The 17,278-nt window shown below is 34.4% G+C and overlaps 1 protein-coding gene across 1 annotated transcript; it reads right to left on the bottom strand.

Moving 5' to 3' along the window:
* Positions 1-1,210: 1,210 nt before the first annotated feature.
* LOC128189380 (uncharacterized) lies at positions 1,211-16,402 on the bottom strand. The gene is made up of 17 exons (XM_052860975.1): positions 15,937-16,402; positions 15,299-15,498; positions 11,247-11,490; positions 10,924-11,062; positions 8,464-8,556; positions 7,633-7,732; positions 7,385-7,531; positions 7,168-7,275; positions 6,917-7,051; positions 6,735-6,829; positions 6,459-6,519; positions 6,226-6,250; positions 4,790-6,006; positions 4,496-4,570; positions 3,981-4,038; positions 3,691-3,799; positions 1,211-2,463 (listed from the first exon to the last, which is right to left on the bottom strand). Exons 1-17 carry the CDS (start codon positions 16,079-16,081, stop codon positions 2,304-2,306), a joined length of 3,111 nt encoding a protein of 1,036 aa, XP_052716935.1. The 5' UTR covers positions 16,082-16,402; the 3' UTR covers positions 1,211-2,303.
* Between the last annotated feature and the right edge of the window lie 876 nt (positions 16,403-17,278).

Here is a 17,278-nt window from a genome sequence, read left to right as displayed (position 1 = left end):
CCCCGGTTCCGACGCCTAAGCAAGGGTTGATCCAAGAGTAATGTCACACTATGCACCGCGCTTCTCACTTGCGCTGTTTGTATAAAATGATGCATCAAAATGACTAATTCGAATTAAAATTTTGATTCAATTTCATTGAACACTAATCAAGATATTGACGTTTATAGCATGATATATACGTGACATCGCCGCATCATGAATTCGTGTCTTTTTTAAGGTGTGTATTAACGAATAAATTACATGCTTCAAAATTTAAAAAGAGCCCCAAACAACACAATATTTTGAAACAGATATAACATAGACTTTTTTCTGTTTTTGAAAAAAATTAGGGAACGTTACCGTCCATTTTGGATATCTACATAATGCCTTTTGTCTCTTTATCAACGAATAAAAAGACTGTGAATAGTGATACGATGCATTTTTTGCTTCGATGGACAGAAAATGTACTGGAAAAGATATACCAACCTAAAATTAAGAGCGTGTGAACAGGGCACCCCTAACGTGGTTCAAATATCTGATAAAAGTATATGTCATGTTTATAAATAAATTAGATAGACTGAGGACAAAGGCTCTGAAGGAAAGTTAAAGCTAGGTTCGTACATAATGAGATGTATTATAAAGCTATGTTCATGACTCCTTGAAGAAACCCCGACAAACTGATCGCACATTAGATAATCCAATATACTAATCCATTGATTACAAAAAAGAGTAATTTGTTATTTTATGAAGAAAAAAATGATAAAAATTGTAAAATAGGGCATCGCTGCCAATTTTTATAGAGTACTACATTACGAAATTCTACCAGAACGCCAAAGATCTAGAAATGACGTCGCTAGCGTGCGGCGACTTTTCTTACCTCACACTCTACAAAATATTATATCTTCATGAAAATTTATCATAATGCATAAAAATTTTCAGATTTGAATTTAAGTAGGTGGATATCTCACGGTACGGATTTTTGTCACTTTACGTCGATTTTTTACGATTTTATCGCATCTGTGACATTACTTTTGGATCAACCCTCGTACAAATGCAGTGTACATGTAAAGTACACTTCAACTTTAGTGCAAGAAATTTGAATTTTCTTTTATCGCCCCCCCCCCCCCTCCCAAACGGCCACGGCCTCTAAACATATATTTTAATTTATTCAGCAGTCCATTTGTAGATTTCTTATTACAAAAAAAAAACAACAACAACAAAAAGCCTGGTTAAATAAGTACCTTATATAATGAACAAAATGATGCATATTTTCATAGCATTCTGTTTATAAATAAAGCTCACTCAAACAATTTATAAATTTTAAACATTCAGTTTGGCCCTCTTTGCATGAAAAAAAAATAAATAAAGAATATACATGTACACATATACACATATAATAATGAATTCAAATTGAATACAGGTATTATTTAAAAACTGCGGGAAAAATGCAATTTTCCATCAGAATATTTTGATTACAGCATGTTTTTTTTCAGAAGAAGAAATCTCAAAATATGCATATTAAACATTACCTAGAAAATGTGAAATTATGATTTCCAACAATAAAAACCAAAATAATTACCTCACCAGTTAAGGGGCAGATAACTCTAAGTGGAAAATCCCCAATATGTTTGTTACAATTAAACATTAAACCTGGCCTTGTTAACAGGTAAAGGTACACCCAGTCGACTAATCAGAATGCCCTATATGGATACTGTACTGTAGACTGGTAAGGCCTGGACTGATATATTTGTACTTATTACTGGCTGCGACAAGGTGGTCGATTCTATGTACTGTACATCTGTATGAAAGCAAAAAGGAGCAACTTTTTTTTGACACTTGTATCAATATTTATACTATCACATACCAACATTTTCAACAACTTAGCACCATCTATAGCAAAGTTTGGCACAAATATGCATGACAATAAATAATGACACTTTAAATACATACATGTACACACAGATAAAAGTAAAACTCATAGCTCCATTTAACAGTTTCAACAAATAAATAGACAAGGTGGTATACATACAAAACAGGATATATCCAAATCTCTAACATGTCCATATACATGTATTGACTTCATATTGATCAAATAGAAAATGGAATTTTAAGAGAAAGGTGATATGTTTAACTATTATGCCCCTCTTGCAAATTTATATAACACTGTAACACTGAATAAATATATAATAAACAGCACATAAAAAATATTGCATGTTTATAGCAAGGTTAAAACGGAAAGTTGTCACCTATCATAAAACCAATTACGACCTCAGCTTAGCCTTAATTAATCCTGATTTTAAAATGGAAGAGATGAGAAGGTGCTATCATAGCATGACTTCGTTACTCTTGGTCAGACTCGACATCAGGCTCAGGTCAGCTGAGTTTGGGGTGCTCGGCTTGAGTCCCCTGGAGTCGACGTCCTGAGACATGACAAAGATTTCCTCACTGTCATTCTTGTGACCCAGGCAGTAGGCTGTTTGTGACCTAAAAATCAATTCTGAGTTAAAAATTTGAAATCAAGCATCAATACTCCTTGCCCCTCCTTCCTCCATCTTCACATGGTAAGGACAGACTGGTAAGTCATGTTTTTATATTCCTCATAAAACACAACAAACAGAAAACAGACAAAAGCAACCAATACTGCAAGTATACTTTAAGAAAACAAGGAAAGATTAATCCCTCTGACTGTTATATATATTCAAAATAAAGATAGATAACATCTTGTCTCTTGTAGAATCTGATTAAGCAGAGCAAAGTATAATTCATACAAAATACTGATACATTTAAATGTCTTTATACCATCTTTATACCATAATTCTGGATTTTACGGTTGATAATTATTTAGCAAATTTGCACGTTCTATGCATTCTCAATTTTTTCCCCTAAAAATTAATCAACAGTAAAAAATGTAAAAAAAATTTTGCCAACGGCTGGTCTCTACTCCTATATACTATATGAATATATATCCATAAATAGTAGTCATTCAAAAAAACCTTTTTATATAACCAGATTATCACCCTTATAACCCCCGTGTGGAGAAGGGCTTCACTAAAAATATCTTCGATTGACTGGCAGCATTATATCTATCTTAAATTTTTTTCTAAAAAAAAGAGAGAGCAGTACTTTTAAACACAGAGAATGACAATTCCATTGCTCGGAAACTTCACAGGTTATTTACTAAATGTTTTATTTTTCTAGATGTTTATTTCTATATCAACTGATTAAAACAGAGTAAGTTTTTTTTTTAAGTTAAGATTGTAAGTAAAAAGTTGGGACTGATATGAAAGTTATTGCTACCATCTTGAAATGGATGCAAATTTTTTCACAAAAGTACCGGTATTCTCACCACTTGTTAGGCTTGTTGGTTAAAATGAAAATCTGGCCATAAATCATGCCTTAAGAATTGATTTTCTAATTGCAGTATTTCTAGAGGTGGCAGTAATATACCGGTACAATATCAGAAGGTTAACTAACATTGCACATGTCAATATGTATGACATTTAATATTTGAGTGCCTTTTATTTTTAACACTGATGAAAATTTACAAAAATTTAAAATGTAAAAATTAATCTATAGCTTTATGACTCAGATTCGCAAAAATTGATTGATGTAAAAAAATTTCAGATTTACGATATGCATTTTCACTGAGTACACAGAATGTACATAGAATATTTTCTGACCGTGTATTAATCATGTTAATGGCAGACTTACTGGAACAGGACATCAGTGATGTTGGGGTTCTCTTGGAACGACCGATGGATGGAGCTGGCCAGCTTCTGGAAGTTCTCTTCCTCACTGGTCACTGGACTCAAAACATTCCCTGAAAAGTCCCGATCATAAAGCCTTAATGTCAACAGACATTTCAACAGAATTGTAAAAGACAAGAGTTGTCTTCCTTACTCTGTCATGTTTAACATACCATTCATACTGATGATTCAATTTTAGTTTTTTAAACTTAATTTACTCAAAGTATAGAAACCTACTGATGCAGGGATAATTACCTGAGAGACTGTTAAAGAAGTTGTCATACTTTAGGTATGAAGATGCACTCAACGAACTCTGCTAAATAAACGGGTGAATAAGTACATGCATATTACAAACTGTTATACTGATAAAGAACCATGCTTATAAATGAACAGGTAAATAAAGGCAGTGTACTGATCCAGGCCCCACTTTTAACAATCATCTAACTACTTGTCAGATTAACACCAATGCACAAAACAGTGAAAGAACTTTGCTATTTTTTTATGTGACAGTCAGACCGGTTCAAATACTGGCGCCAGATAGCTCAGTAGGTAGAGCACCGGCTAGAGATTCAGGGAGCCCGGGTTCTTATCCTGGTCTGGTCAGTCATTATTTCTCCTATCCTGTGACACTTATTACAATATCTTAACACTTTGATACTGGAAGATATTAATTATAATTATACATGCTAACAATCACTGAAAAAAGAATTGATAATGTACACTAAATGGTGTGAGTTTATTGACTCATGATATACATAACATGTACTTACCTCAACTGGATCTTCATCAAGGATATCTCTCAAGGAACTGTCTAAATCAGCCAATTGTGGAAGGGCATTTTTCCACTGTTAATATATCAAAGATACTTTATAAAATGCCTCATGAAAAATGTATACTGTACATCTATATCAATACATGTACAGGCATACCAATTATTAAGAAAATCTGAGTAAAGGCAAAGCTTTTAGTCAAAACATGCATAATTTTAAATATATAATACCAGTAATTCCATATTCACACAAGAATTTCTTGAAATAAAATTATTGATACATGTATATTCTTACCAAACTCTGAATTGTTTTTTGGTCAGGAACACTTGAACTTTCCATCAACAGAAGAAGTGAGATCTCTGAGTGACCTTGAACATACAGAATGGCGTCCTGAAGGTCGTCCATTTCCGGGTACCACATGTCCTCTTCCTGTACCGTGCTCTCGCTGGTCAGCGAGTCAAACTTACTCGACTTGAAGGATGAGTATTTGGAGCTCCGAATACTGCTGTTCACTGAGCTTGGCGGAACACACTCCTCCGTAAAGTCACTCATTTCATCCCCAGACATCCCCACGCCCGAGGACACACCCACTGGGAAGTCTAACCTCTCTTTCAGTTGGTCTGCAGATGATGTGTTTGATCCTACAGCTGTTTGGGTCTCAGGAGATTCTGAGCCGGAGAGTCCGGTGTCCACAGTTTCGATGTCCGACAAAATCTCAGGAGTCCTTGGCAGAGACAGGCCCTCCCTGGAATGTATCAACGTCACATCTGGAGGGTTTCCTTCTAAATTCTCAGCATTTTCTTCAACAGTTTCCTCTATTTTTATTTCAATGTTGGAACTATTCTCAGTGTTGCCCATTTGCTTGCTCTCCTGTACATCATTCATCTCCTTAGAGTGGAGCGTCTGGGGGACATAAGACAACACAGACACCTCAGAACTCACACTGTTTCGTGTCACACACTTTGTATTTACACTTTCACAAGATAATTTGCTAGAATTAACATTATTTTCATTCATTACTCGATCCCTCTTTGGTTCTACACTTCTTTCCCCCCTCCGTCTTAGTTGGCTAGGATTGTCGTTTTCGAGATCACTAATGGACACATCCTGGTCTGTATTACCCTCCACACTTTGCTGCTGCGGTAGAGATTCGAACCCCTGCGTGATTTGTGTAGGGTGGTCAGCGGGTGTCCACAAATTACTACTCCTTCTCACATTATTCCTACCTTTCCTTGACTCCACAGATGCATCAGAAAGATAACCTTTGTCCTTCTCTCCTACTGACGCTGATTCTGTTTTCTCATGTATGATCTCCATTTCCTTACGTTTTGCGTTATCTCCCCTGCTTTGAGCTGTGGTGGAGGCATGATTTTCAGAACCATGTGTCATCCAAACAAATTTGGAGGTTTTACAGTGCTTGTTTCCAGTGTACCGCTTGACTCCTAGCGTAGAGTATTCCTCATTACTCAGGTAAATGGTTACCAGTCTGATTCCAACTGGAAGATCTGCCCCTGTAAATGAGGTCAAAACTTTGAAACTGCATACACACTAATACACTTAACTCCAAACTCAAATATTATCCAATCAATAGATTAGGTTGTTTCACTAGATACCAGTATTGGAATCTGCAACCCAACTTTGAAAACTACATGCACACCTGATCCAAAATTCATGTTTTATCAATAGATTTTGTTGTTTAAGAAAATCTTTTAGAAAGGTTAATTAGTTACCTATGTCAACTGATAAGCAAGGAAGCTGCAAAAAGAAAACAGATATGGGTATTAATTCATATGACCTGAACATTAACAAAAAAGAATTCAGAAATGAATGGGGTGGATTCTCTCCCTTGGCAAGCACTGATTGTGTCTTGGTGTATGAGAGGCCTTTCTATGTTACCAAAAAATTATGTAAAGGGAGAAAAGTACTTATTTTTTTCCCAAGCTTAGATATAGCGCAATCATACCTGTGGTGTAACAAGGATAAGTTTTCTGCTGAGCTGAGGTGATGCTTGAGTACACAAAACTCTGAAAATGAAAGACATGATACCTGGAATGGATAGTTCAATGTATAAATGATAATCTCATTATTAAAAGCATGAACCTGTATGTACATATAGTAAAGTTCAACTTCGAAAAATAATTGGGCCTGAGACTTTATATATATTGAGCCAGCAATTAAACAAAAGCTAGTTCACGGGCTAAAAAAAAGGCCATATTCTTGGCTTCACACCTCCACCTACCTGTTTTTATACATGATCAGTCCCACTAGAACCCCCGGTCGCCTCTGGCTGGACTGTAAAATGTTGGACGCTTGTAGAAAGACCTCCCCTTTACCCTGGAAAATTGTTCACAAGTTTTTGTTAAGGGGCATAACTTCTGATCTCATAAAGCATGATTTAGATCAACTGATGAGAAAACTTGCCTTTGGAATGTTTAGAGTAGGTTGTATTTGGAATGCTTGAGTGAGAAAGCTGTCATGCCAAGAGCCACATGGATACAGTATGTCCCAGATACCTCGAAGTTCTCGTAAAAATCCCTGGTGATCTCCAGCATATTGCTGAAGAAAAAAATTGTATTTCTTAGTATTTGAAAAACCAATCACAACCAATTTCAAATCATCAAGTGATATTCAAATCAAAATTAATCATACTGATATGAGAATTTTAAACTAACATTTCTGATATTCATGATGCTACCACAATACATGACAAAGGAATTGTACAAAAAATCCAGCTGCCTTTTTAATTGTTCATTGGAGTCTCCCGCATTTCCTTCAAGTCCCTGCAAAATAACGCTCATTAAGTCATTTTGTATCCAAATATTTTACTATTTTTACCTTCTATACAACCACTGATAAAATATTTGCCTGGAATTATCAGACTTCACTCACCATACTGTAGTCACCTATCCTTTTCAGACAGTACTTTCCATTTTTTAGGGAGAAGATACAGGGTGGCGATTGGCTGAGAGTGGAGGACAGATACTCCGACATCCCCATTAACTGACCACACATGGCACATTGGTCGTTTTCCTCCACCTTTTTTTAAACAAAAGATTTATATTTACACACATTTTATGATTAGATTGAAATTAATACAACTTCAAAGCATGATTGATTTAGAAGAACTTAGAACTGACAAATGGTGGATAGAAGTAGAGAATTGCGTCCTTCAAGTCGTCTTCTTCCTTCTGTAGCATGGTGTGGTCATATATAAAGAAAATTCCAACACCATTTTTTCTGCAAAATATAAAGTTGTTATGACGGAAATAAATCAACAGAAAATGATGCTGTTCAGAACTCCAGTTATAAATAATTTCTTGGTCTCAGACATAACAATTAAAAGAACAAGAGCAGTATTAAAATCTAAATTATTTTTGCTTGTTATATCACGGTATATGTATAGAAAATTAGAAGAAAATGTATCAATGTCATTCATGAGAGAATGAGAGAGAAAGAATGAATAAAATGATAATCTAATTATTATAGAATTTGCATTACTGAGTTATTTAATATATCTTTAATTTTTGCTCACTGCTCTTTACGTATGATATTTAGATAGACGTCGGGCTGATTTCGGTGATCAGCTGAGAGAGAGAGAGAGAGAGAGAGAGAGAGAGAGAGAGAGAGAGAGAGACTGTCATGAACTTAACAGTGGATGCCTTGGAAACGACATTCAAGTGATGTAAACAGTACAGAATGTTGTTTTTTCACAAGCTTTTTATCATAAGCTACCAACTTTATTTCCAATATGCAGGACATACGTGTAGATAACCCATGTCTGCATCGTCAGAGATGTTCAGTACATGTATGCTAGCTATTGTTCTTACCGAATCGCATATTGTTCACGCAAAGTAACAAGAATTTAATGGAATTATTTGAAAATATCAATGCTTTAAATTCATATAAGGCATCTCCTTTTCTTCTTTTCACAAAACACCCTAAGCAATCAGAACATAAACAAATCATACCTGACACCGGCCATGTTTTGATCACATGACTTGTCATAAGACTTATTTATACCACGAGATGGCGCTTTGGCCTTGTACGCAAAGTACTTCAATCTGTGCACTGAATTTTATTTTATTTCAAAGGCACTGAATTTTATTTTATTTCAAAGGAAAACTTAATTGATACAATAACATACAGATTAATCATATTGATATTGGAGTAAATGTAATCTAGCTATTGTTTAATTGAGTTGCGCTATTTTAATATTAATGACAAAAAAAAATTACTGTGCAGGAAAAACAAATAATTTTTACAAACAAAATATTAATATTGAAGAAAAATCAACATCTTTATTTTTTTAAATCCTGTTAATGTGCTATATGCCCGAGGGTTGTGTGAATTTTTACAAGAATGTTTTGCATTGGGTTATAAGATTATATAAAGTTTTAAATTATTCATTAAAATGTATTTATATTAAATTAACTGTACCTTTAACAATAAAATACATGTAATTTAATTGTAAAATTCTGTAAATCATGCATGCTTTGACTTTACGAACCATTCATGTTTGTATATTATTATTTGATAAAACTCTATACTTTTCAAATGGGCGAATCGTGCAAAAATTGAACTACTAGTAAATGTGGACATGGTTTATGTTGTAAAAATTGTTGATAACACGTAGATTACACGCGCATGCACCTGACATTATATGTTTTTCGCATAAAATATATACCACTACCTATAATGTGTGTTACTAAGGAAAAGTAAAGGATGGGGCATGAGGCCCACAGGCCACATCGCTCACCTAAACTTGTATCATTCTATTTCTGAATCTAATTAATAAAAATATGGATCTCTTTAAATATATCATAAAATTCTCATATATTCAAAATACTTTACACAATAATAAAAATATGCATATTTTTTTTTTTAAATCATATCTTAATAAAATCCAAAGTGCATAACTAGTGACTGACCAATCGTATCCTAGCCATCAACGAAGATCTTAAAGATTACAAAATTGTTACATGAATATAAACAATTAACAATTCTGAATCTTCAGCATCTGAAAATCATTGTAATCCTAGTAATCTCACACATTTTAAAAGATTTTTAAACAGATTTTTCCATATAATTATGTTTCTATGTTGAACCTTGAACCCCTCTTGGGTCACCAGTACTGGTCTTGGGGTAACGGTTATATCAATTTAGAACCTACACTATTTTAGAATGCTTAAATAACAACTTCCCAAATTGAATCAATGTAGTTCTTTAAAAGAAGAATTTAAATATATAAGAAAAGAAAACCCAGCAATCTTGAAAATCACAATCCGGGGGGATACTGGTACTAGTAAGTAGTATCTTAAACTTCAATTTCAATGTTAATTTCATTATTTTCAACTTCATTTCTTTATTTGCTCTCTAAAGGGTTGGGGGTCCCTCCATCATCATTCAATTTTCTATATGTATTTTTTGCGGAAAAAAGTAGAGGGGGGGGGGGGTAGGGTAGGAAAGAACTTGAAGTGGAAGTATACGTATGAACTAAGCTATCTCTGCTAGGCAAGTGTTCGATTCGTTTATTTTCATCTCCCTGATAACATTTTTTTCTAATTATATATTTCAATGAGTAATTTACCGTTTAGGGTCATGTCATAAACACTAACTAGTTGTAGATTCTGCATTAAAAAATTTATTTGAATATAGAATTTTTTTCCAGAGAGTTCGAACGGATTATTTTCCCAAAACTATGAAAGGTGTTGGATTTCAAGGCCTATTTTCGGTATCTTTACTATATACTTGAAGTAAAGAAGTTTAAATTTATGGCTGGGAGGGTGGGGGTGTCCCGTAGACTCACCTACGACCCTCATCTAGTTCCACGTCTAGTTCATAAGTTAATTCTCTACTCTGTGAAGTCTTTCACGTTCGTTACATAAAACCAGTTCACCCCAATCACAAAATATAGTACAAGTAAAAGTTTAAAAATCTTAATATTTTAATATTTGTTCTTCGTACATTTTTACATAATATAAAACACAAATGTATCGCTTCAAACGAAACATGTACCAGTATATATAAGACCCTTGACGATAGGTGACGGTTTGGAAAAATATGAACATTTGTACAGGAAAACTTTTCTTGAAATATGAAGACAAATCACAAAGTATTCACATGCACGCTTTAAAATGGACAATGCAAGCAGATGTATGTACAGTCATATAAACTCGCACATCCCAGTACATGTACAACTGTACTAAAATGAATATCTTCAACATGCGCAAAAACCAATGGTCCCACAGATATGTTCAGGTAAACACACAGGTGTGGTAAATGTAAGCACGTGTGTGATACAGGTGGACAGATGAAGCAATGAATGACGAACACAGCGGTCATTGTGTAGTTCTGCCAACGTTCCAATCCATATGGAGGGCGGCGCACGCTAAGGCGGGGGCGGCCGCGTGGGGCTCGGTGACCTTGACCTGACTCGACCTTTGACCTCCCTCTCGTACCTGTCCCGACTCTCGGACGTGAATCTCTGTAGGTAGTCTCTTGCGTACGAGTCGTAGTACTTCATTGACTCGCTTGCGTGTTTACCAAGCTGTCCAATGGCTGCCTCGCCTGGGAAAGATAGAGAAGGCCGTGAAATAGTATAGGAAGAGCATGACATGAAGTACTGAATTCTAGAATGAAGAAGCTATCGTAAATGATAAAAATCATTCTAAATTTGACATTGTAAGGATGTTAAATGCAGATGAATATAATTAAAAGTAATTAGCTTTTACAATTAATTTGTGTTATTTACTTTTGTACGATGGTCTCATGTCCGGTAAAAGAGGAGGCATCGGGAACATCGGAGGAATGCTGATTGGAAATCGGGGTAACCATGGAAACAGGGATGGACGGACGGACGAGAAGGCGGAAGGACTGTAGGACAGGGGGTGAGGCATGATGGGAAATGGCTCGATGCGGTGGCGGAACACGTCAAACATCCGGACGATGTTCTTCTCTTGCTTCCGCCATTTTGCTCTTCTGTTCTGGAACCAAACCTGAAAGTGAAAGAGAGACAAACTATTTAAGTTTTTTCTTATCTGAATGTCATGTTGTAAATTTTGAATTTACTGGGTGGGTGTAAATACAAAATTTACAACATAGTTGTCATGTTGTAAATTTTGTATTTACACCCACCCAGTAAATTCAAAATTTACAACATGACATGAACATAAGAAGTAGTCACAGATCGCGATTATTCATGTTGCAACTAATCTTTGAAAAAAAGCAACAGTTGAACTTTTGAGAAACACTTTTTAAAGAATAGATGTCATGATGAAATAAAAGCATATAAGTATATCAATTATAAAATTGGAGCCTTTATCATCTAAACAAATCTTTAAAGAATTTTTGTATGATTAACTGTTTTGCACAATAATTATGTTTAAGATTGAATTATATTTTTTTTAGGTTTTTTTTAAAAATAAGCAACTAATTATTTTGCGCCAAAATTCAGTTATATATGTAGCTTTTACGATCTTCTTGGGGGTATTTTTACTAAGTAAGTTTAGTTAGTTGAATTTTCACAATAAGTGTTGAATTTGGCTAATATCATATGTTCTTGAGTTTTTTCTGTTTCAGTTTTTTGAGGGTTTTTTTTCTAAATCATGTATATAGTCCCCCCCCCCCCCCCCCTCTTTCTCTTTAAGTTTTTATCCGATACATTATTTAGATAATTCATTGTTCCCCATTCTATGGTGCCCTAGACGCCACGCTAAACTTTTGACTGAAATTAAGGTATAAACAAACTTGTTTGGACTTATTATACAAAACTGTTTGATGATCTTGGTGATGGACGTAAGGGATTACCAGCAATAAGAGGATAGTGCGCACTGTGTATTGTGCAACATCTATCTAGTGGCGGTATATCCAGGGATTAGGAAACGTGCCGTGGTGTTTAGGGGATTAAGTCAACAGACTTTTTTATTCTGTACAACCGATTAAAAGCGTCAACTCTCGCCGATTAATCTTCTTAATCAGCTGCAGTTCATATGTCAAATGTTGGCCAATCTTTTATTGGAATGATATTTCGCCAATTACTGCGGGATTAGTTGATAAACTTTTACTAAGTTTATGTTTTAATTTTGAGATTGGAGTTTATAATCTTAATCGGATTCTTAAACCGCATATCCGTGTGACTAATCGTCAGAGTTTGTGCAGAAATGAATAGAAATACTTGTATTCTAAAGTCCAATATTTCCTTAAGATAGATTAAGCTAGAAAATGGATTAGGATTTGCCAGAGATCAGCGATGATCTCAGAGCTAGCTAAAGAAAACTTCTAATACACTCCAATTAGTGTGATTAAACTTTTCATTACTGTAGTAATTTGATGAATTAAAATCAGGATCATTTTATATATAACTAATCCCCAAAATCAAATGTTTGAGGGCAGATCTATAATTCAATCCCTCCGTCCTTGGTGGTTCCTTTCCACCGGGACGTAATCTTAAATGAATCTCGTTACGCTAATCGACTCTACCCTAAAACACTGGCACCTCATCAAGATTGTAATGAGATGTTTTAACGGGCTTTATCTTGTTAAAACGTACGGAGGATTTTATTAAATCCAATTCAACTAGAAAAGGTTCAAAATTAGCTGATACACAAAAGTTTTATGCATTAATAAGGCACGTGCAATATACCTAAAATGGGATCAATTTATGAACCTCCTAATCCGGACACTGAGATTTGTAGAGTTTTGAAAAGTTAAGTAAGATTTGCATACAGAAAATCGTCTGTAAAACATCTTAATACACTTAACGGTTTTCATATAATTTTTTTTTGGGGGGGGGGGGGACTTCAATAGGAAGGTAAAATTCAATGATTATAAAGAGGCCCGTTACACATTGTAAAAACAATTCGCTGGACTTGTAAACATAACAAATAAACTGAAATTTGGAAAATTAAGATCGCAAAACAAGATTTGGAAAAAACCAACATGTATGTGCTTTTATTGTTTTTAACACTTTCCCGCCTAAAAAGTTCTAGCATTAAAAAGTGTGTTCGAATCCTTTTTGTGACCGTATTTACAAATTACTTGAAAGCGTGCGTAGCATTAGTTTTAATACTGACATAAATATTATGTTTTTACTATATATTGATAAAAATAACAATTTTCTACATCAAAGTAAGTGTTAGTACTAGGGTCTATTTTAGCCATTTTAATCCGAGTGCGATGACAAATTGGCGCTGGTTATCTTCATAAGATAAACTCTAAGTCCCCCCAAACATTACACAAGTGATCTCCCTGTATCAGTATAATCCCCATTCCAACGCATAACTGGAATATTTATTTCTTAAAATGTTTACTTTGAAAAAGTTGTTGACGTGTTTTGTATATTGTATTCTAATGAAATCAGATTGATAATGGCCCTTTTAAACTCTAAATACACGTGGAGTGGGGGTTTAAGGAGATTTGGTGTTAAATCACTGAATTTCTCCAGTTTTCAAATAAAGTAAGACACTAATCCGGCGTTAATTAGCTCATCACTTCTCCCCGGCAGCTAGAATTACGCCGGGCCCTATTCGGAATCCCTCCCGCCCAGCAGGCCATTCCCAAAGTCTCTAATATCGCGCTACAGTGTTGGCGGGTTTACTTGAGTCGGTAATGATTTGAATTATTTCCTTGGAATAAAAGCATTTAGCGCGTGATAAACAGACAATGCACCGTAACCAATCCCCTTATGAATTTGTCCGAGGGACAGTTGTCAGCCTTCGTGCCCCCGCTGTTTCGGAAGAATTGCTGGACGTCGCCCAAAGCAAACTTATGATGGACTAAAAATGGTCAAAATTCAACATCGTCTTTTGTCATTCAAAGGATTTCATATCTGGCGTGGAGGAAATGTACTGAACAGTTTAAATACATACACGTGGGGGAATGGTTTCCATGCATACGTTTAATAACGTATTCAATTTGCCATACAAGTCACGTGGTTACTTATTTTTACTCTACATAATTATCAGTTATGAAGAATGGAATTATGAAATTCAAATAAATTTCCTTTTCGTGATATAGACAATTTTTTGAACTGAATTTTATTTTATTTTGCCCTAAACAATGAATTATATTTATTTTGAACAAGGATTAAACCATTTATAATTTCAATCAACTTAAAATTATATCCTTTTACAAGCTTTCGCACAAATGTTTGTAAACCGTTTTCCGTTGATTTCTAGTGTGTGTGTGTTTTTTAAAAAAAATAAATCATTAATACAACTACATGTATATTCAATAATTTGGGTCTAGTTATTCATCTAAAATTATCTTTCATTCAATCTTTATTTCCCCCCTTGCGGAGATTTCATGTCACATTGTATACAATACAATTTACAGAATCGAAAGAATTGCACGAAGGTACCAAAGAAAGCAATGTCTGTGCCAATTCGAGTTGTATCTTATAAGCATGTAAAGTAATTGCCAGGCTATTTTGTTTTTGTAGAAATTATTTTGGACATTAAAAATTAAGTCTTTAAAATACATACTTCAAGACCAATGCGTTTAATCAAATGTAGAAAAATGTTTAAAAAAAAAATACAATTACATTTACCTTCTCGCAACAATTGTTATTATTTTTTCGTAAACTATTTAAAAATATATTTTAATCAAATGAAAAGAGATTGAATGGAAGCACATTATTTTCAATAATTCCTATGAAATAAATTCCAAGAATTAAAAAAGAAACACAAAAAAAAAAACAGTAAAAAATCACAAAAAGGACGGTCAAAGTTTTACGTCCCTATCTAAAACTTGAACTAAAGATAAGATTTCCAGTCTTGGACAACAGGTAAGTTTTGCGGTACGTACCTGTACTCTGGCCTCCGTGAGGTCCACTTTCTCCGCGATCTGTTCCCGGAGCGTACAGTCCGGATAGTGGGTGTGCTGGAACACCGCCTCCAGCTCCCGGAGCTGGTCCGAGGTAAAAGTGGTGCGGTTCCGGCGCTGTTTCTTTGCCGCCGAAACCTCGTCGCTTTCGTCATCTTCTTCATCCTCACCAGTTGGAGATTCTGTCAATCGTAAAATCAAATTTATTAAAATCCTTAAAAATTATTTCTTTCATCATGTGATTGCGATTTCTCAAGATAGTTTTTCAAAAATTAAAATCCCAATAATTATTAAACATTAAAATTCAGAAAATATATTTTTTTTTTAATTCATTAAAAATGTAAGTTAACAATTGGAGTATTTTCCAGACTGTTTTTGTGATTGTAGTAATGTTTAACTTTGAAAAATCAATCATGATAAAATTCTACGGCCGATAAAATTTAAGGTATCACAAATTACTACCGGCACATGTACTCACTAAAAATATCATTAACAATATTGGAAATATAACTGCTATACAAAGGAAATTAAATTAATTGAAGGGATTTTTTTCCCAAAAGAGCAAATTTTGCAGGTTACTTTTTTCCTGAAATAGAAAGATTTGATATAGTGTTTAGTACCTGGAGTTTCCGCGGACCCTACGATGGAGTCTGTTCCGTCAACCACATCTATTTCCTCTTCCTCCTCTTCCTCTGGGAAATCTCCCCGAAGTCTCGGAGACTCCGACAGTGGCTTCTGTACCTCTGAAGTCATTGTCATTAACATATAATAAAATAAACGGTTTTCCAACGTACAGATGTCACATTATATTTTTTACAACAACAAAAAATTTAAAAAACACGGGAAAAACTCTGCAATAAGCGACTGTAATGTTGGTTCCTTTCTTTCAATAATGTAGCAAGTCTTGGTCCTTCTTTTGGTGTGTCTAATTAAGAATTAATGATGTCGGTTTCATGTCTGATAGAATTATCCTCAGTACGTGGATTGTGATTGTTGATCCATGCATTTAAATTTAACGAGTTTGGCCAGGAATACGGCTATTTCCATTCGACTGTGGAGTATCGGCTTAGTCCGGGACACGCCCCCCTCTCCGTACAATCCGATCAACTCGCCTCTCTCTGCTTATTCCCTTTGTACATTGGACAAACCAATAGATTTAATATAGTTTATAAATTGCAAAATACTAAACTTAAAGGTTTTGAGATAAAACTTTAAAAATTTGGTCAACCAAATAATTGTCATCTGTAGGTTAGTGTTCCCCTAATGCTGCTGTAACACAAAATTTGATAGAAGTCAGAATAAGGTATTCACAAGACCAATTGTGTAGTATAATGACAAAAAAAACCCACTTAAGCACGCATATATATATTAGAGCAAATACACTTTTGGACGAAGTAAAAATCTAAATTTATAGGAACTTTTGTCATTTTCTTATCATCATTACAAATCGGTGATAACCGAAATGCATGTTTTTATTCTCATATAGGCAAGAGAACCTAAATTATATTTTCCATATACATGTGCGTAAAAAAATCCATTTTTCTAAAGTTAAGATCACATCACAAGGGCTAATTTAAACTGTAAGTGCATGTTTATATAAATCTTGAAACACACTATAGACTTTTTTGCCGAAATGTTGTCATAATAGTTGAAGTATACATAATCAGTTAAAAGAAAGAAAGTAGGATGAAATATCTACCTCCATAAAAATATTATATAAAGAAATAATTACTCCAGGGTCATTTTCAAAAATGTATCCTAACGGATTTCACTAACTTCCTAAAAGAATTTAAATTCCGATCGGGTTTTACAATTGAATACAAAATGGGATTTTAAAAACCCAGAAGGAAAGTCAACACCAAATGGGAAATCGTACAGGATTGTTTTCAGCTTCACCAGGAAAAAAAAAATTCCTTAAGAATTATCAGTTTTCCATGTATTTATTTTTAAAGGTCAGATGTG

Source organism: Crassostrea angulata, chromosome 6 (assembly GCF_025612915.1).
Source record: "Crassostrea angulata isolate pt1a10 chromosome 6, ASM2561291v2, whole genome shotgun sequence".
Taxonomy (NCBI): domain Eukaryota; kingdom Metazoa; phylum Mollusca; class Bivalvia; order Ostreida; family Ostreidae; genus Magallana; species Magallana angulata.
The sequence above is the reverse complement of the archived record's forward strand: the minus strand, read 5'-3'. Positions and strand labels throughout refer to the sequence as shown.